The sequence below is a fragment of the Ips typographus genome, linkage group LG11, assembly GCF_016097725.1.
Source record: "Ips typographus isolate SLU linkage group LG11, UJ_Ityp_2.0, whole genome shotgun sequence".
Classification (NCBI taxonomy): domain Eukaryota; kingdom Metazoa; phylum Arthropoda; class Insecta; order Coleoptera; family Curculionidae; genus Ips; species Ips typographus.
In genome coordinates, this window is record NC_138432.1 from 7,870,809 (window position 1) to 7,890,643 (window position 19,835).

A 19,835-nucleotide genomic window follows, 5' to 3' on the forward strand; every position below is an offset into this window, starting at 1 on the left:
GAAATTTTCTTTAAAATGAGATGCGCAAGTCAATATTTTGACAGAAAATTCAAAATGGCGGCCTGCAACGCCATTTTGTCTGTCATTTCTAGAAACTACATGAAATTTTCTTTAAAATGAGATGCATGTCAATATTTTGACAGAAAATTCAAAATGGCGGCCTGGAACGCCATTTTATCTGTCATTTCTAGAAACTACGCAATATTTCCTCTAAAATGAGGTGCAAGTCAATATTTTGACAGAAAATTCAAAATGGCGGCCTGGGACGCCATTTTGTCTGTCATTTCTATAAACTACGTGAAATTTTCTTTAAAATGAGATGCAAGTCAATATTTTGACAGAAAATTCAAAATGGCGGCCTGGGACGCCATTTTGTCTGTCATTTCTAGAAACTACGCAATATTTCCTCTAAAATGAGGTGCAAGTCAATATTTTGACAGAAAATTCAAAATGGCGGCTTGGAACTGTCAAAAAATACAACTTTTTTATTTGTCAAGTTACAGTTGACGTCTCGGTGTCATTTTATGTTAGAATTTCCCGGAAAAGACGCTGGTGCAGTCGGTTTTTTGATATCTCAAAAACTAACAAAGTAGAATCCTAAAATTTAGTAGACCTAAAATTTTACATTTTAACCATTTCTTGCCAGGAAATCTGACTAAAAAATATTTACAATATAATATGTGATATTATGGTAAAGGAAATTTGACGCCCTCTAGCGAGCAAACGGTGTTATCAATCAACTCATGTGGGGATATTTTTGGAAAGCTTGAAATCTGCTCTATCTTTTGTTTTCTATGACATTTTGACGTAACTTGTCAAATAAAGGAATAATTTAGGGTCAAAGCAACGAGTGTCACAAAATATGTGATTTTATGGTGAAAGAATTTTAACGCCCTCTAGCGTCCAAACGGAGTTATTAATCAACTAATAGGGAGGTACTTTTAGAAAGCTTGAAATCTGCTCTATCTTTTGTTTTTCTATGATATTTTGACGTAACTTGTCAAATAAAGGAGTAATTTCGGGTCAAAGCAACGAGTGTCACAAAATATGCTATTTTTGCAAAAAGTGCAATTTTGGCAATTTTTAATTTTGCTCCAGGAGGGTTCCAATGCACAGCAAAGGGTATATTTATACCAAAAAATTTAAATATTATAAAAAATGTTAGGTTTAGGTATATGACATTATTAACAAAAAAAGTTTAAAATTTTATAGAGAATCTAAAAATCTGTTAAAAAATAGGGGTTTCAATTTAAAAGAAAATCTCATCTTTGTTTATTAAAGATCTCAGATTTAGTTACTGACCTTATAATTAAAAAACAACATAGAAAAGTTTCCTAATGCAAAAGTTTGTCAAGTCATTTGAACTACGCCTATAGTCAGTTAAAAATTACCTTCATCGTAAATAACAAGTAAAATAATTAAATGAAAAAAAAAATATTAATGTTGGTTTAATGATACATAAAAGCATTTACATAAAGGCAAAAATTACACGATTGCAGTTGCACCCATTTATTCTCGCACAGTACCGGCCAACACCCACCCATCCTTAAGGTTAAGTGCGTTTTTAACGGTTTATGTTATAAGACAACTAGACAACCTGTCAAGGTTTTACTTTCCTTATAAACTGATTTATCTATCTTCCTCTATGGAGTTCTGGGTTCTTCCACCGCAGTTGAGGGCAATGCGGATTCCGCCTACCATTGTATGAATGGTACTGTTATTTTTTGCCTTTCGCCCTCACTACGCGACAGTGGAATAAATAAACCATTAAACGATAAAATGCTCATAAATAATGCATAATTATGTATCAAAGTCAATGCTTTTTTTACTACAATTACTATAGTCTTTTTTTTTTCAGACTGGTCATAAATGGGTTCCTTGTTACATTTTCTATCATTGAGTCAACATGTTGGATATTACATATTATGTTTGATTTTTTTGGTTGTTAACACCTTGTTACACCCTAGACGTTCAGTCGTTAATGGTATTTAATAAATCGATAATTAATTTAATAATGTGCTCACTGAGTTGCAGAATTTTCGTCTTAGATTACCAAGTTGGTTAACTTAAAATTTCAGAATATTACATCATCATATAGGTGGGTATAATACAAAAAATGCTTTATGTTTGTATGGATCAGGTAATTCAAAAAGTCTCTAGTGTTGTAAGACTTGTTTTTGCCTAAAACATATTTTGCTTCAAAAATGAATTTAACACATATTCAAAACCCTGTAAAACAAAAAAAAATTAATATTACGCAAAACACTCATTGTTAATATTCATAGAACCACTTACAAGTGTAAGAAGTAGAGCAAGAATTATTAATCTTGTGATAAAAAACTGATGCAATGTGTAGAATTTCAATGGTTTTTGCTTGAACAAACATTTTGAAACCCGACAAGATGCCATCTGGTTCGGGGACCAGCAGGAGGGAAAAATACATTCTTTTATAGTTGAGTGAACAACGATATCAGCAACAACTTAATAATTAATGTTGATTTTATTCAAATCGATAATGACAAAGTGGCCGTGCGTTTTGTTATAAGCCATATATCTCAAAAAGCACGTAAAACAACCGAACCGTAGAGAAGTATTTAGGCCAATCCTGCCACTAAAAATAGACCAAACAGATCCTGAATGGAGCCTACGCCCTCCTAGTGGACACGTGACTCAAGGTCTGTATCTTGCAGCAATTTCGCAACATTAACAACGAATACGAGAGCGAAATCTCCAGGTTTGCTGAAAAAATTCATCATCTACGTAGGTTATTTGTCTTGGTGCCAGGAGCCTGAAGGTCGTCTTTTCAGTTTATATACTCGGGGGTTTCGGTGATAAGGCACAGTCTTCTGTTTGGACTTCAGCTAGCAATACACAGCAGTTCAGCATCATGAAAGGCTTCGTAAGTTTTTTATGATTGTTTAATCAAATAAGTTTATTAACATAATGTTTATTTTACAGGTTGTTTTCTCCGCCCTTTTGGTCGTTGCCGCTGCCCGCCCAGGTGATCTAGGCTGGGGTGGACTTGGAGCGTGGGGTGTTGCATCCCCTGTAGCTTGGGGAGTTCCCACTGCCACTGCCTGGGGTGGCGTCAGCACTGGAGCTATTTTGTCCGGACCTCAGGTAGTAACCCCTCTAATTACTTTAAAACAACATTCTAACTTAATGTTAAATAGAGCACTGGAGTTATTATTGACGGACCTAAATCCACCGGAGCTGTCTTGACTGGACCCACTTCATCCGGAGCTGTACTGACTTCAGTCCCTAGTGCTGGTTGGATTGGCGCTTCTCCCATCGGTATTGCCGCCCCTGTAGCTGTTGCCGCCCCTCTTGGAGCTGGAATCATCACCAAAGGAGGTGGCTCCATTGGCGTCTCCGGAGCCGGTGCTGTAGTAAGCGGTCCCCCAACTGCCCCAGCCATCATCAAGGGCCCAGCCGGTAAAATTGTCGCTGACGGTCTGTGGGGTCCAACCCTTGAAGGACTACCATTAGTATCCAAATGGTAATTTGGATTTCATGATCACCAACCATCACAACGACCGTTTTACTTGCTAAATACCCAAAAGTTCAACCAAGTTTTACGGGCATTACAATGTAATTATCAGGTTTGCTCTTTGGACTTCTAGCAAGTTGAATTGGTTGGACCAACCGCGACTGCCTCTTGTATAAGTTAAAATTCATTTATGTACATGTACTTATATTTATTTATATTAAATATAGCAAGTTGTGATAACATTGATTTTTAATCAACCCACGACAAATCAAAAATATATCATGCCAGTTACAACAATAAAACAGGTTCTGCTCAAAACTTGCAGTAAACAATTTTAAATTCAGTTTGGTTTACATTTTTACATCTGTTCTGATAATTTATTAATTGGCTCAAAACAAAAATAAATGAAACTATTTTAATTTTATTAAAATATTCATCAAGCAATAGACATTTGACTCATTCTCAAACCTACAGCAACAGTAAAAAAACTAGATATTATATAAAATTGCCTCCACTCAGCAAACAAACATAAATAGCAGAAAACTAATGAGAATTAGTAATTTAATATCGCTTTTTTATGGGAAAATTGCTCGAGTTTTCTTGTCAAGTAGGTGTGGCCTTAAACAAAGACTGTTGGTCAACGTGACATTGCATATTTGCTTTTCCTATATTATATTATTATACACACGAGTGTATCCTGTTTAGTCTGTAATGCGGTTATTTGTCATTCGAATGACTTTGTTGCTAGTCTTGGTTAATGTCATAGTATATCTTCAATCATTCTTTAACTCACATTTTTGTGTAAAATATTTACTATAATTATATTATAGTAAAATCAAACTAAATTGAGATGACGTACTATTGTAAGTAATTTTCACATCCCAAAATATTCTACATTGATTTTCGCCATATAATTGGAACTGTTTAGAAATGTATAATATTTATGGAAATTGTTACATTTTTGGTCAAAAATGGCTCACTTTGTAGTTTTCTATCCTTTTTCTAACAGCGTTATAGTGAAATCTATAAGTCACATAAAAAAGCTTCAATCATTCCAAAATTGAAAAAATTACAATTTTTGTCAAAAGTGCAACGAATTTCCTGCGAATTTAAATAAAAGAGCTACGATTTTTCGAAAATATAAAAATTCAATTTTTGTCAAAAGTGCAATTTTTAGCCATTTTTTATTTTGCTCCATAAGGGTTCCAATGCACAGCAAAAAGCATATTTATACCAAAGAACCTTAAATTAGGTGAAATAAGTACAAAAAAAACACTTTAAAATTTTTCACTTTTCAAAAAATTCGAAAGAATGGGGGGGTATTAGAGGTGTTTTTTAAGTACTTTTTGAAATTCAATATCTCGGTAACATGATGAGCTATAGAGGCCAATTTTACAGTCATTTTGTAGTATTTTTTATGCTTTTTCGAATGCCCGTTGGAACGAATTTCTGCGAATTTAATATAAAAGAGCTACGATTTTTCGAAAAGTATAAAATTCAATTTTTGTCAAAAGTGCAATTTTAGACATTTTTTATTTTTCTCCATAAGGGTTCCAATGCACAGCAAAAAGCATATTTATCCAAAGAACCTTAAATTAGGTGAAATAAGTACAAAAAAAGCACTTTAAAATTTTTTTAAAAAACACAAATTCTTATAACAATCAACTGCAGGACATTCTCTTCTACTGTATTTCAGTAGTTAATAGTTCTGACACTATTTAATAAAAGGTAACACCCACATTTCCTTGCCATATTACCTTGGTCTTTATAGGTAATTTTTCCAAAACCCTTGTAATATGCCATAAACTGCTATTGAACAATGGCAATGCTCCGTTTCTCGGTATTGGTCTCCTTATTAGCAAAGTCTTTACTCTTGACTTTTAACTGCGAGACCAAATGATATGCCTTTTTGCAATAAAGGTGGAGTCCGTCGATTAAACAATACGATCTGTTTGAAAAGTTGCTAAAGAGTTATCAATTAAGATAAAACAGTGGCGTTTATGTTTATTTTAATTAGTTTTTTCTTGCACTTTTAACTGACATTTTTGTTTTAAAGTGGCAACTTTACGACATCAGTAGAGTTTCAGTAAACTTGCAATGACATTTTTGTTGACATGGGTGGTTGAGTGCCACCCCTGCTTAGGTGTGGCGTCCAGGAATTCTTTCAATCGACGAAAATCAACCAGCGTGACCACAGATCTGCATTCTGTGACTTTATTAACCTTAGCAATGAAACGCCGCACTAGTGCAACTGCGTTCCCTTGTTTGGTATTGTTATAAATTTTCGCATTAATTTAATAGCTCACATACTTGTTGTTACTTGAAATGTACTTTTAAAACACTACCAGCATCCTCTTGATTCAATTCAAACTGATGTAAACAAGTCAGTATTAAAAAAAAATCTTAAACACTGTAAATAGTGTGGTTGGTCAGGTTTTGCCACAACTCTTCACTTTATTAATTTTAATATTCAGTATTTCAACGTAAATTCCACCAAGTGTAAGTTGACAACCTTCTTGTATGATTATTTAAATTTGCGCCAACTAATGTGTGCTTTTACATTTCTTGCTTTTCAATGACGTTATGTTTTGAAACATTTCAAGCATTAGAGCAAGAAAATGTACAAATAGGAAGTATTTATATCTGAAAATTTCAAAATTGTACATACAAAGTTATTCTCATTCTCATCTTTGTCGAAAGCGTTGTTTGCAATAAATGTTCTTTTTTTTAGCTAACTAAAACTATAATTGCTAACACAGCACTGTGAGGAATATCTTATATAGAATTTAATTTAAATGGAATTAAAAAAACACACAATAATTGTAATTTTATCTTAACGAGTTTATTATCTACTTATTATTATAGTAAACACAAAACTTATAATTAAAATCGTATATGCTAGTTATATAACAGAAGAAATACGTGTGTATGTACATAGGTATACATGCAACATTGTGTTTTATATAATAAATTATTTACATATATGTATTTCTAGAGGACTTCATTGGCTTTACTACCAACCTAAAATATCATTCATTTAATTGTTTTAAAATTTGATGGTGTTTATTTGGATTTACCACCTTTTCCTTTCCAGGAATTGTCGCTATCACTGCGCCATTGTCCGTCGTTTCCTCCCCAACTGCTTTTCCAGGAACCTGGATTAATCAAATTGTTTAAAGATACTAACTAGATGATATAGTTCTTACCGGTATCACTTTTCCATAGGCCGTTATCACCTTTCCAGGACACCTTGTTTAACAAATCTGGTTTTATTAAAGGTTGTAGTAAATGTACGTTGTAATACTTCTTACCGTTGTCACTTTTCCATAGGCCATTATTATCTCCCCAAGCTCCTAAAACATACAATTAAGTTCTACTTTTTAAAAACAATAAGGTTATTACTTTTGCCGCTCCATTGACCATCATCACCACCAGCAGGTCCAGTTCTGGTGATAATTCCACTAGGTCCTGCCAACATAACAAAGCCTTTATCACTCTTCTTTTAAATTAAACTTCAATTGAGTTACCGTTCAGAATAACATTGTTGTCTTTTCTCCATACTCCTTTCCATTGACCGTGCTCCCAACTGCAATTTGAATTCAAATGAAACCCTTCAAAAATTGTTGGTCACCAGAATACCTTTCGCTGCTGTCACCATCTTCTACACTTTCTATGCTTTCTCCACTTTCGATGCTTTCGCCACTTTCGTTGCTCTCTTCACTGCTCGCCCATCTACCCACAAGTCCAGGTCCCCTACCATCAGGTCCAAGCGGACCACGAAGGGTAATGATACCAGGAAGGCCCTTTGTAGATGATTTCTGCGCGGGCTGTTGCGCAGAACACCAGAGCTGCGACTATCTGTACCAAACACCGAGCAATTGTACTCAACAGAAGGGCTGTACCATGATGTGACTTACCAGAAATTTCATAATAGTTATGTCGAGTACTAGAGACAAATTATATGCAAAGCCGGTTACACCCCAGCTTATATAGATTAATTATTATGACCTTCGGAGGTAACTAGGAAAATACGCTAATTCCAATACAAAACAGCAATCTGGGGACATTAACATAAAGGAAATCCAGTGGTGGAGGTGTATTTTTTCTTAGTGATACTGGTGGTGCAAGTTGTTATGTATTAACCAATTTATTCGAACCAGCAATGTTAATGGAATTATAGCTTGCTAAAGTTATTAAAACAAAACTTGCTAAAAATTTACTAAAAGTCAGTTTCCAGTCATTTTCAAATCACAATTTAAGTCAGAATGCTGGTTTTAAAGCGTTTTTTGTGTTCAGAGTTGAATTTCTAATCCTCAAGTCTAATTTTTACGGAGATAGTAGTTTAACAACACTACAGAGTGTTTGAAATTACTCGATGTACCTTAAGGAGTAATCTTTAATAAAGAATATGAACGGAGGAGCAGTATTTGTCACAAGTCACATTATCTACCACTAGTCCATGGAGCGAGCAGAGCGTTTTTGACGTCACGATGACATAATTTGGCAAAAGCATAATTTGTCAAACTGTCAAATTACGTCATTGTTACGTCAAAAAAGCTCTGCTCGCTCCATAGAGCTTGAAAACGAATACAGCCTAAGACTCTCACATAATAAGAACATTAAGGAAACGATAATCAAAGAAGAAGGAAACCAGACTTTAATAATCTTTAGCAATAAAGTCAGTAACTCGAAATGGTGGGTCAAAGCAGATCTTCTACAAAGCTTTCCTAGCACTTTGTCCATAGAATGTATATACAGTTATTAAAGTTTTTTTTCATGAATATAAAATGCTTTTACCAAAAGTACAATCTTACGTACAAATTGTTACAGAGATAAGACTTTTGCAATTTAATATCTCAGAGTTTAGTTTAAATGGTCTTAGGCCGCTACAGCCTTTCAAAGTTTGGAAAAACTAGTTTTTTGTCAAAATTGCAATTTTGGTAATTCAGTTCAATCAGAAACGTTCTTTTGCATACTTTATCTTAAAGATTAGGTAAGACAAGCGCACAAAATCTTAAGCACCAATAATTATTTGCATTATAGAAATTAAAAACGAAAGAAATCATATTTAGTGGAAGGTTTACAATGTAATAGCATTCAGATTATTTTTCAGCAAGAAAGGATAAGTTTTTGCTTTCTTGTTTCTTGTTCTAGTTTTCAGTATTTGTAATAAAATTTTAGTTACATTTCCATTTCAATCATGTATTTTTGATGCCACTATCGTAAAATACTCATATATGGACGATATTCGAATATCTGCCATGGTGGTGTTGATTACTGAAGAACCCCACCACAACCGTAGGTTCAACTACAACTAAAAGATATTTTGTTCTCACTCCCAAATTCCTAGACTATGAAACACTAAATAAACTTTTCTAATCTACAAAAAAAAAGAAGAAGTAAATTATTTCATCCAAAATCATTTTTATTCACTTGCTATTATAAGTCATCTATATAGTTTAAGCACAAAATTTACAATCAGAATCTTAGCTACATATATATCCCCATTACAAAATGCCGTGTGTATATACATATGTAACATAGTTACGTATTGGTTGAAGTCTTTTATTTAATAAAATTATTTACATTCAGCTTTAATATGCAATTCTGGTAGACCGCCTTGGTTTTACCACCAACCTGAAATTTAAACGAAATTGAAAAATTTGTAGTTTTGGTTGAGTTGATTAGATTTACCCGCCTTCTCTCCTTTCCAGGAACCGTCATCGCCATCACCTTTCCATTGGCCATCGTCTCCACCCCAACCGCCGTTCCAGGCACCTGAATTAGCGAATTTAGTTCAAATTCATTTAAGTTGGAGTATATGGTTCTTACCGTTGTCGCCTTTCCATTGGCCGTCATCGTCACCTCCCCATCCACCGTTCCAGGCTCCTGAAATGCATACCCAAATTAAAATCTGCTTTATTAAGAAAATATGATATTACCTTCACCGCGCCATTGACCATCATCACCACCCCAGGCTCCAGCACCTACAGCACCTACAGCACTAGGTCCGATAGGTCCGTTCTTGGTGATTACTCCGCTGGGTCCTACCGGAAATAATCAAACTTTAATCACTCTCCTTTAAACTAGTTTAATTATAATGACCTTTCAGAATGATACCGTCGTCACCACCCCAGGCTCCGTCACCTCTCCATTGACCATCATCTTCACCACCCCAAACTCCAGCACCAACACCAACACCAACAGCACTGGGTCCAATAGGTCCGTTCTTGGTGATAGCTCCACTAGGTCCTGCCAATACAACCAATTTCAATAACTTCCTTTTGAAACTCTTTCAATTAATCACCTTTCAGGACTAATACCGTCGTCTCCACCCCAGGCTCCGTCACCTCTCCATTGACCATCATCACCATCCCAACTGAATTTTGAAATTCATCTTAGAAACGTTAACCAATGCTTGGTAGTTCCAGATTACCTTCCGTCGTTGCCGCCCCCATCCTCCTACAAGTCCAGCTCCCCTACCGTCAGGTCCAATAGGACCATTGGGGGTGATGACACCGGAGGGCCCTTTGAGGATGATTCTGCACGGGCTGTTGCGCAGAACGCCAAAGCTGCCACTACCTGTACCAAACACGTGCAATTAAGCCCGAATTCAACAAAAGGGTCTGTATGACGATGTCGCTTACCAGAAATTTCATATTAGCTAGTTATGTCGAGTAGTAAAGACAAACTATAATTCAAAGTCGGTAACACCCCAGCTTATATAGATCAATTAATGACCTTCGAAGACAACTAGGAAAATGCGTTAATTCTTGTACCAAAACAGCCGCGATCTGGGGTCATTATCATAACGAAACGCAGTGGTAGAGGTGTGTTTTTTCCTGGTCTACAAGGTGGGTCCGACAGGTGGTGCACGTAGGTGGGTGCGTATTTTCAACCAAATAACTACAACAATTTTTACCACTGAAATGCAAGATGATAGATGAAAAAAAATACTGTAAAACAATATAAAAATTACATTCCTGCATTATATAATGTTTATCTAGTACTTTCTCTCTACGTCCCTGCTTTGATAAGAAATGGCGCAAATATCACACTCCTGCATAATTTTACATAAGGCAAAACAATTAAATGACATATTTTGTTTTAAATCTCTTATATATTTTCCCCTTTCATTACGTCACTATCCTTATATGCCAGATTATACTATTTAATAGAAAAAAGCAACGGTTTTTTTGTCTTCTTAATGTCAAGGTGTGAAAAATACCAAGTGTGTACTTTTTAAAAAAACTTCTTTTTTTACCCAAACTGATTACTATTATCATAAAATACATATTGAAAATTGTTGAATTGTCGTTTTTTTTAAAAGGTCCCATCAGTAGTATCATAGCATCTTTTAGCTAATTTTTCATAAACTTTTAACTTATTATACATTAAGATTTTTCTTTCAGTACTAACTGACGCAATCTAATTATAATTTGATCATATAAATTGCCAAAAAAAAATCCACGCTACCATTTCCTTGTTAAAAAAAATGTTAATGAAGGTTCTAAGTTGTTCTATTATCACTTAGAATCTCAGTTTGGTTCGGTTAAAATTATTATTATTCGACCTTCAGGTCAATTCTTTCACCTATATTTTTGTAGCTGGTAGTGATTAGGTTGACACTATTTTTAATTTATACAGACCTCATCAACCTCTATCATATCTGTAGCATTTTTACAGACAAATTCAATGAACAGACAAGGTTATCAGTATATACCGTTGTTGCTGCGAATGTTATTTTTTCTAAAGAACTGCATACTTGCCTTACGTAAAGTTTTAAGACACTGAATTTACTTCTTGGTAATTACGTAATTAGTAATAATGGTAAGATCAATTGATAGATTTGTCTGGGTTTTCAAGGTTTTCCATCACTCTTCCACTCGAAGGAAGACTGTATAATAATAGGGCAGTTGACCGTTAAAAAGGTTAAAAATTGTAATTATTCTTGTATAGTTAGAAATATTTCTGAAAGGGTGTGAGTTAGTCAACGCCTTGATTTTTTTTAAAGGCAGAATATATTTACATGAGCTGGTTTGCATGTTGGGTATTTAAATTGTCATTGTCTATACCCAGGCACTTTATTTTTCTCCCTTACAGGATTTCCGTATTTTAATTATAAATTTATTAGATTACAAAACATTGTTTAAAACCTACATACATACAATACAGGGTGTCTAAAAAGTCTGGAATATGGCAAATATCTCGAAAACTGCTGATTTTATTTTCTCAAAATTTGCGGTCTTGTTATAGTAAATAACAGCGCATGACGTGAGGGTGAAATGAGGTTCGCAAGTATACAGGGTACAGTCACAAAGTATACCAACTTTCTTAATTCAAACCTAACACACTGTATATTACTTCAGATTTTAAGAGTACTTATAAGGCCAATTCACGATATACGATTTTTATTATTTTTTTTTTTGTTGATTTTTTTTTGTACCTGCCTATAACAATGATAGGTGTAACAATGACAGCTAACGTCACTATAATGTTAAATTAATTGGCAAATTTTCCTATTACTTAAAATGGTGTTTTTGAGTGAGAAGAAAAGACTGACATCTTAAGTATCCTTCTCCTCAAAAACACCATTTTAAGTAATAGGAAAATTTGCCAATTAATTTAACATTATATTGACGTTAGCTGTCATTGTTACACCTATCATTGTTATAGGCAGGTACAAAAAAAAAAAATAAAAAAAAAAAATAAAAAAAAAAAAATCAAAAAAAAAAAAACAAAAAAAAAAAAATAATAAAAATCGTATATCGTTGAATTGGCCTTTATAAGTACTCTTAAAATCTGAAGTAATATACAGTGTGTTAGGTTTGAATTAAGAAAGTTGGTATACTTTGTGACTGACCCTGTATACTTGCGAACCTCATTTCACCCTCACGTCATGCGCTGTTATTTACTTTAACAAGACGCAAATTTTGAGAAAAATAAATCAGCAGTTTTCGAGATATTTGCAATATTCCAGACTTTTTAGACACCCTGTATATTTTTGGTATTTGGATTGTTGTTAAAAGGTATGTCAGCAACAGGTTTTGGCAGAAAAAAAAACGCCAGTATTAATGACAAAAATTAAAGAAAAATGGAATGATGTAACAGAGAAATAGAAAATGAGAATGTTTTGAATGTGACGTTTCTGTTACATTGTTACGTCATCTCACTTAGTTTGTACCATAACTGGCTCTGTTCACGCCATCTGTGAACCCAATCTGGTAGGACACCTAGTTTGTTAAACCAAGAACCATTGAACTAAAACGCAAAGCAACCACCAATCACCATCAAGTCTAGACTTGTTATTGAGTACCGTTCTTTTATCCATCATAGGAAATGACAACAATTTGTAAATAAAAACATACTGATTAGTATTTGGTGACCAACTGTCAAATTGCGTCACATCTTTGTACCAATCATTTCAGATGGGTAATTACGAAATTTTAAATAATTGTATCAAATTTAGAGCTTATTAAACATAACATTCACCTGTAAATAATATCCAGCAACTACACCATATAGTTGTTTTGGTTGACTTTACCAGCATAAGAATGAACATTTTTTATTAAAACTATTACAAACCTTCCAGATTTGATGTGTTAAAGACTTATTCACATCATGCCAATCTGTTTTTAGAAATAAGAAAAAAAATAACATATTATATTACAACGTTTATTTACAGTTATACACTTTATGACTAGATAAACATGTGATTACTAACAATTTATTCTAATTAGTGATTATTTATTAATACATTATTAATACAGCACCAAAACCAGTAAATTCTTACTTTCTAATACATTCAAGGTACAAAATTTAGCTACTTATTCGTTTTACTTTTTTAGTCATAGTGGTCGTGAATTTGCTCTATTTTTTGTGAATAATGTGTTTGGCATCACTTTTAGCCAATTTAGCTGCCGTTTCTATAGCCACTTTATTAATAAAGTCCACGGTGTACTTAGCCAATTTGGCAGTCACGTCAATAGTTTTCTCCACAGCTTTTTGTATAAAATGCGTTTTCTTCCCAACTTTCTTATTCACTAGAGCGTTGTAATGCTTGCGGATCACATCTTCGTCGACCTTTACTTTGTAGACTTCGTGGTGGTGTGGATAGTGTTTCTTCTTTGGTTCTTCCGGAAAACCGTAAAGGTGACCGGAAGATTTGAACAGACCTGGGTATTTTTTGTCATCATCATGGTCTTTAACAACAACAGTGGGAGGGTACAGTTGACCAAGTGCACGATAAGTTGAGTGGTACACTGGATCTTCTTTTGGAATCAAAGAGTAGGATTCTGCATACGGCACTATTATAAAGTCAGTTAAAATTTTTAAGAGTTTCAAATAGTTTTTTGATGCACTTACCAATTTCCTGACGTAGGTCTAATAACAAGGATGTCCTCTTTATGAGGTCCTAAGTTTGGCCACCTTTCATGGGCTGGGACTGCTACAACTGTTGTTGTGTATAGAGCAAATGCAACCTGTTATGCAGATTAAACTTCCCAATTAAGACTGCCAATGCCAAAAACTGAATTTTCCTTACCACAAATCGAAACATTTTCTTCGAGACCCCTAAGGTAAGGTAAACAGACACTGACTGATAGTTTTCAAGACTAAATCTTAATTAGAATGCAGAATGAAGAAATAGCCTGCACCAGTGACCTTACAATTCATTTTGCTGTTAGAAATAGGACAGTAACTAGTTGTTTTCCAGCCAATTTGCAAAAACTGCATGTTAATAAAACCACATTTGAGTAAAGAAAATAATTAAATAATCAAAGATTAACATAAACTGTGTTTTGGGCTGGTCATAATTTGGTTCAGATTGCGATGCATCTGATGCACTTTTTCTGAATTTCTCATTTAGAGTAAGTGCATGGAAAGTGGAAACTAAATCAGCTTAAGGTTATCTATATGAAAATATAGTAGAAAGGTAAATGCAGTTGACTTAATCGACAATAATGCAAATAGTTTTTTTGCACAACTATTATAATAATTACTCAACTAATATCAGACTGGAAAAACACAATTTAAAGGTTTTGTACTTTTACTTTGTGAACTAGCATAGAATTTACATTACAATATTGATTTCAATAAGCTGGGAAACAATCCGCTATAAAGATTTTTATTGATTTATAAAGATTGCGTTATTTTTTTAATTTGTTGTGTGAGCAATGACCGAGAAACGTTTTCCGGTCATTTACCACGCTTGGTTGAAAAATGAAAATTCTATTTAATGTATGAAGAATAGTCAGATGTGTCTTTGATTAAAATTAAGTCTAATACAGTTTATTCAAACTTCTTGCAGTTCAGAAATATATTTCTATAAACTTTGAAGGAAAGAAAAACAAACAAACACTATAAAAAGTCTTTATTTAAAAATAATATTTTACAAGCATCGTCCTCTCGACTTAATAGATAAAGTAAAAAAAATGAAACTCGTTCAAGTTCCATCGTCACGAAAACCTTAACTAAAAACTAAAACATACTCTAATCAGTACTTTATACAAAAATAGGACATTTCAAAGAAACCAGTTGACGCGTTTTGTGCCGTTTGTGCGCCCATTTTTCTTTTTGAAATAACGATATTGTTGTCGATCACGTGACTTTTAATGCGACAACTGACTTCTCGACTAATTGAAAACTATCTACACTATTCAATAAAAATATACTTTTATAGCCAAAGTAGTTTAAATTATTCAAAAAAATATATATCCACAATAAGTTCCATTTATGTCAGTTGTAAGGCAGATGATTCAATGTAACAGAAAGTTTAAAAATTTTACAAAACTTATTTGGAATGTGTTTAACGGAATTTCAGTGTCCAAGTGTTAAAAAAAATATATTGTGGAGCTAAATATCTATACAAGCTTTTCTGTAAAATATTAATTAAGATAAATAAAATAGCTGTGTGTCTTAAAATTTGTAAATACAGAGTGTCCACTTACTGAATTAAAATTGGTGTGAAATACTTTGTTTAATCCTATTTCAGATAAGTGGCTACCCTGTAGGAGTGGAGTAATTGTTAAGATGTTAGAATTCGCATCACAGACATTGCTACTAAAATATTTTTAGCAAAAAATACTTTCACATTATTATTAGGCTACTTATATAAATGGTGAATTAATTTGGAAAAAGAAATCGACTGAGAAAAAACGGATTTCACCCTGTATATTACGCCTTTAATTAACTCTAAGAGAACCAAAATTGGCAGAATATTTTTTTTTACAAATAATTAAATCGGAGGTTCAATAATGCTTATGATACATAAAGAAATGTGAGTATGGTCAAACATTTCTTTACGTAGTGTTGGCTTTAAAATATAAAATTAACTTAAATTTGTATGTACAAAAAAAACGATTATTACGTTTTGTTTATCTTTTTTGAATATCTTATAATTACTGCAACAACTAGTGTCAAAAGGCACATTATCCATGATAATTTCTATCAGATTTTCATTGTAGTGGAAATAAATAAAAGTGTTATTTTACACACAACATTTCGTAAAAATTATTGTATAAAATCACAATTCAATCGTGTAAATTTTAAAAATTGTCATATTAAAAATACCGCAGTGATTTAGATCTAAAAAATGAGACCATAAAAATAGTTATATTTATAATAATATAGAAATACGCGCGCGCTTTTCCTTACAGACAAGTCGTGTCTTAATAACATTTTCACAACGTTTTAAACAACTCTATTTAATTACATCACAATTTAATATAATTCTCTAATTGCTACTATATATATTTTTTTTTTAGTAAAACGTCTTTAACAAACAACACCTCATCGTTAAGTCCAACCTATAACAATCTTACCACGACAAATTATTGCTCAAAATTGGACATTACCACCCAAAAAACTAAATGTAAATCGCGTCTGACCCTTTATTAGTTTGGTGTCCTATGGTAGAGGGCGCCACATACGTCCCAGTGTTAGGACTGGCGACATTCTCTGACCAATCAGAGTTACACGATCTGGGCGAACTGGACGACCAATGTCCAGGACTTTCAGGGGAGGGGGTGGGAAAAATTGTCGGGCAGTAAATGGTCGCTGTGTTGCGAGGGGGGAGTCATGTAATAGTTTGGTTGCTGCAACCAAAAAAGTTCATTATAACTTGAGCGGAAAATGTACAGAAACACTTACAGAAAAAGTTTGCTGAGCTTGGCTCGGTCCTGTTTGAGCCTGGCTCTGAGTCATAGTCTGCGTGGAATTACCACCCATAAGCTCATGGGAATTTCGATGCCAGTTTGGCTGAAATCAAAACCCATGGCAAGGGTTTGGGCTTGGGGCACTCCTCCATGTTTTTGTTGAGTTGCCGCCCTCATTGCCGCTATATGAGTGGGGCTAGTGGGGAGACAAGGCCGAGTTTTTGCTGGCGATGGCGATCCATTATAACTGCAAAAATAATGTTATTTTAAAACCAAAATCAGTTTAATTTGAGTGTGTAAAATGGAAACAGGTTACATGAATAACTATTTACCCTTGAGGAGATAGAGACATGTTGCTCTGAACCGAATGGGGTGGACTCTGATTCGAGTAAGGCGGGCTCAAAGTGTTCTGCAACTGTCTCTGTTGCATCATCAAGGGCGTCCGCTTGAAAAATATTGAATGCCCCATAATTGTCAATGCCACCAAACTGCAGTGTACTTTTCACCACGTCCTCGTAGCTTGGGGGCTGTTTATTGGCTGTAAATACCGTGTTAAGTCAAAAATTTAACCAGGCATCACCAGGGTAACTTACACATTAGGGACTCTAAGCTTTGCTGAGTCAGGCCCATATTTGAGTAAAGGGTGGCGTCATAAGGGCTGGGGAGGTTAGTCATTGGAGACTCTACCGGGCTCATTGAAGACGCAATTGAATCTGCACTTTGCGGGGGTACTTCACTAATTTGCGTTTGCGCACTTTGTATCTGTAATTAAATCGAACAATTTATGCTTCCTGTGTTGTTGAAGGTTTAGAAGAACCAACCTTCTTGTTGTTGTTATTGTTGTTGTTATTATTATTAGATCTTTTCACGCTAGGCTTCCGTCGAACACTTCCACCGGTGGCATTGGCCTCAGTGCCCTCTTGTGGGCTTGTCGGTCCCGTAGATTTGGAGGGTCGTTTCGACTTTTGACGTTTCGGAACTATAACAGTCGGTTGCTGCAGCATGTGGCCTGTTGGTGACGCTACAAAGTTACACCCTACTTTTTTCTATCACCACCTAAACCGACAACGAATTCGACTTACTCAGCATCTGGCTGTTGGTCACCACATTGACCATTTGAGGACTTCTGGGCACGTGCTCGTCCAGGAGTCTTACAATGTCGTGATGTAATCTTTCGCAGGCTATATCTCTTGGTAATCGTTCCATGTGATCGGTTATGTCTCTATTTGCATAAGCTTCTAATAGAGCTTTACATGTTTGATAGGAACCTGAAAATGTTCAAAATATGTCAAATAAATAAAAAGCCACAATGAATAGAACAATAAAGCTAGAAAACAATTTATCAAAAATCAATCTTACCTTCTCTAGCTGCAAGGAACAAAGGTGTTTCATCCTTGTCATCCTGAGCATCCCTGTTAGCACCATGAGCCAATAAAATGTTAACAGCCTCCACGTTATTAACGGCGGCAGCCCAATGTAAAGCAGTCTTTCCGGAGTTATCAGCCGCATTAATATCAGCTTCGGCACTAATCAAATCCTGAACCATTCCCTCTATAGCTAATCTTGCAGCCAAAATTAACGGGGTGGTACCCTCGTGCATTCTAGCGTTTAAGTTTGTAGCTCGATTTCTCAACAGAATCTGGAAGACTCCAAGAGCATCAGCAGCCACTGCAGCATGTAGTGGAGTTCTGCCAGTGTTGTCTTGAGCATTAGCATCGGCTCCAGCGTCCAAAAGTCTTTTAGCCGCGTCAGCTCGAGCATATCTAGCAGATAAATGCAGGGATGTTTCTCCTGTTTTGTCCATTGTAGCGTGCAAGTCTGCTCCGTTGGCCACCAGATCTTGGATCACAGCTCCGGAACCATCATCCTCGTCATCTTCCCCAGTATCCATTCCTCCACCTCTCACAGCAGCCACCATGATTGGTGTCATACCGCAAGGCCCTCTGGCATTAATATCATGATTGTTTTCACCTTGAGGTGGTGTTAGCATCGCACTAGGTCTCATATCAGCGGCTTCCAAGTGGGCTTGAGTCCATCTGGGTACTGCTTCTTCATATTCAGTGATTCCGGTATGGTCACTGGCATATCCAGGTTCCACTCTACCTCTCTTAGCTGGCAGGGGGTAACCTTGGTAACTGTCATCGTCTGAATATTGAGAGACTTGTCCGTGTTGAGAGTCCAACTCAGGTATGGCCTGGTTTTTTGCCGAGGTTTTTCAATTCTTGTCCTTCGGGACCTCGACGAGGACGCCGAGCACCCGAGTTGGTTCTCATAAAGCCTTCCGGGAACCAAGTAATACCAGCAGCACGTTTTCGTTGAGTTTGCACCACCACAAAAATTGCTCCTGCCATGCAAATTACCATGACTATACCAATTAGCACATATTTTCCGTTGGTTGGCTGAGTAACATCGTCATCATAGTTGGTAGAACCGTTAATCCAGTAGATAGGAAAACTCTGTGATAACGAATGTTTGGAGGCTTTGGCTGCCAAAAACTCCGCTGCCGAACTAGCTGTTTGGAAGCAATAGTCTCCACTATCCGAGTATTCGGTGCATTTGCGATTGTCGATTTCCAGGAACACTTTAACTCCAGATTGTAAGGTGGATGTGGTGTAAATTTTGTGTTTGGTTTTGTAGTAAGCATCGTTTAGTTGTCCTTCTGCATCAGTACTCCCTTCCCAGGAGTAAATCATGTCTTTTCCCAGACGGTCTTTTTTGACTCGTATTGTAGTGCGTAGTTGATGGGAGGTGTCTCTTAGGAAGGCTTTTAGGTTACTGATGAAAGCCTAGAACAAGTACAAAATTTAGCTTACTAATGAACATATGTCGCATTTTAAGACTTAATTTTACCAGAAAAAAAACTATAAGTACCTGTTTATCCATGAGAACAATCATGCTCATGACACCTTCAGCAATTTCAGGTGGACGTTCCCGTTCACAGTCTAAACCATCCCAGTTGCATTCCTCATTGTTACATCCATAATCGCAATGTCCATTGGCATAGTGTTTTTGGCAGTAAGCATCGTAGATGGGATTACAGGGTTGCAATTTTTTCTCGCAATCTCGTCCATCGAAAAGACAAGGGCCGTTGTTGCACTCCTGATTGCAAACGCCATCTCCAAAGTGTTCCCAACATTTTATGGAGGCGGTACAGTTAGCCCATGGATTCAAACCTGTTATTTACAGTAAAA

General features: G+C 35.3%; 4 protein-coding genes and 1 pseudogene across 5 annotated transcripts in view; 1 reads left to right on the forward strand and 4 right to left on the reverse strand.

Moving 5' to 3' along the window:
• Nucleotides 1-2,746: 2,746 nt before the first annotated feature.
• On the forward strand, nucleotides 2,747-3,730 carry LOC145736079 (uncharacterized). Its single transcript, XM_081990329.1, has 3 exons — nucleotides 2,747-2,899; nucleotides 2,959-3,120; nucleotides 3,174-3,730. Exons 1-3 carry the CDS (start codon nucleotides 2,888-2,890, stop codon nucleotides 3,501-3,503), a joined length of 504 nt encoding a protein of 167 aa, XP_081846455.1. The 5' UTR covers nucleotides 2,747-2,887; the 3' UTR covers nucleotides 3,504-3,730.
• Nucleotides 3,731-6,335: 2,605 nt separating this feature from the next.
• On the reverse strand, nucleotides 6,336-7,419 carry LOC145736104 (uncharacterized). The gene is made up of 8 exons (XM_081990354.1): nucleotides 7,408-7,419; nucleotides 7,130-7,344; nucleotides 7,018-7,076; nucleotides 6,893-6,958; nucleotides 6,802-6,843; nucleotides 6,697-6,753; nucleotides 6,568-6,645; nucleotides 6,336-6,511 (listed from the first exon to the last, which is right to left on the reverse strand). Exons 1-8 carry the CDS (start codon nucleotides 7,417-7,419, stop codon nucleotides 6,504-6,506), a joined length of 537 nt encoding a protein of 178 aa, XP_081846480.1. The 3' UTR covers nucleotides 6,336-6,503.
• A 1,471-nt stretch (nucleotides 7,420-8,890) lies between these two features.
• Nucleotides 8,891-10,164, reverse strand: LOC145735609 (uncharacterized; annotated as a pseudogene). The gene is made up of 7 exons (XR_014179708.1): nucleotides 10,138-10,164; nucleotides 9,927-10,072; nucleotides 9,815-9,869; nucleotides 9,596-9,755; nucleotides 9,433-9,537; nucleotides 9,323-9,379; nucleotides 8,891-9,268 (listed from the first exon to the last, which is right to left on the reverse strand). The product of XR_014179708.1 is annotated as an uncharacterized LOC145735609 (transcript).
• A 2,985-nt stretch (nucleotides 10,165-13,149) lies between these two features.
• Nucleotides 13,150-14,063, reverse strand: LOC145735610 (uncharacterized). The gene is given in 3 exon segments (XM_081989604.1): nucleotides 13,150-13,858; nucleotides 13,861-13,971; nucleotides 14,034-14,063. Coding segments are annotated over 3 exon segments (624 nt in total). The 5' UTR covers nucleotides 14,049-14,063; the 3' UTR covers nucleotides 13,150-13,360.
• A 783-nt stretch (nucleotides 14,064-14,846) lies between these two features.
• Nucleotides 14,847-19,835, reverse strand: part of LOC145735604 (uncharacterized) — a 52,224-nt gene continuing 47,235 nt past the window's right edge. The window contains 12 exon segments of the mRNA XM_081989584.1: nucleotides 14,847-16,523; nucleotides 16,525-16,584; nucleotides 16,640-16,713; nucleotides 16,716-16,891; nucleotides 16,977-17,074; nucleotides 17,076-17,182; nucleotides 17,238-17,406; nucleotides 17,466-17,665; nucleotides 17,727-17,912; nucleotides 18,004-18,839; nucleotides 18,841-19,430; nucleotides 19,516-19,817. Coding sequence (XP_081845710.1) covers nucleotides 16,356-16,523; nucleotides 16,525-16,584; nucleotides 16,640-16,713; nucleotides 16,716-16,891; nucleotides 16,977-17,074; nucleotides 17,076-17,182; nucleotides 17,238-17,406; nucleotides 17,466-17,665; nucleotides 17,727-17,912; nucleotides 18,004-18,839; nucleotides 18,841-19,430; nucleotides 19,516-19,817 — 2,966 coding nt within the window. The 3' untranslated portion in view covers nucleotides 14,847-16,355.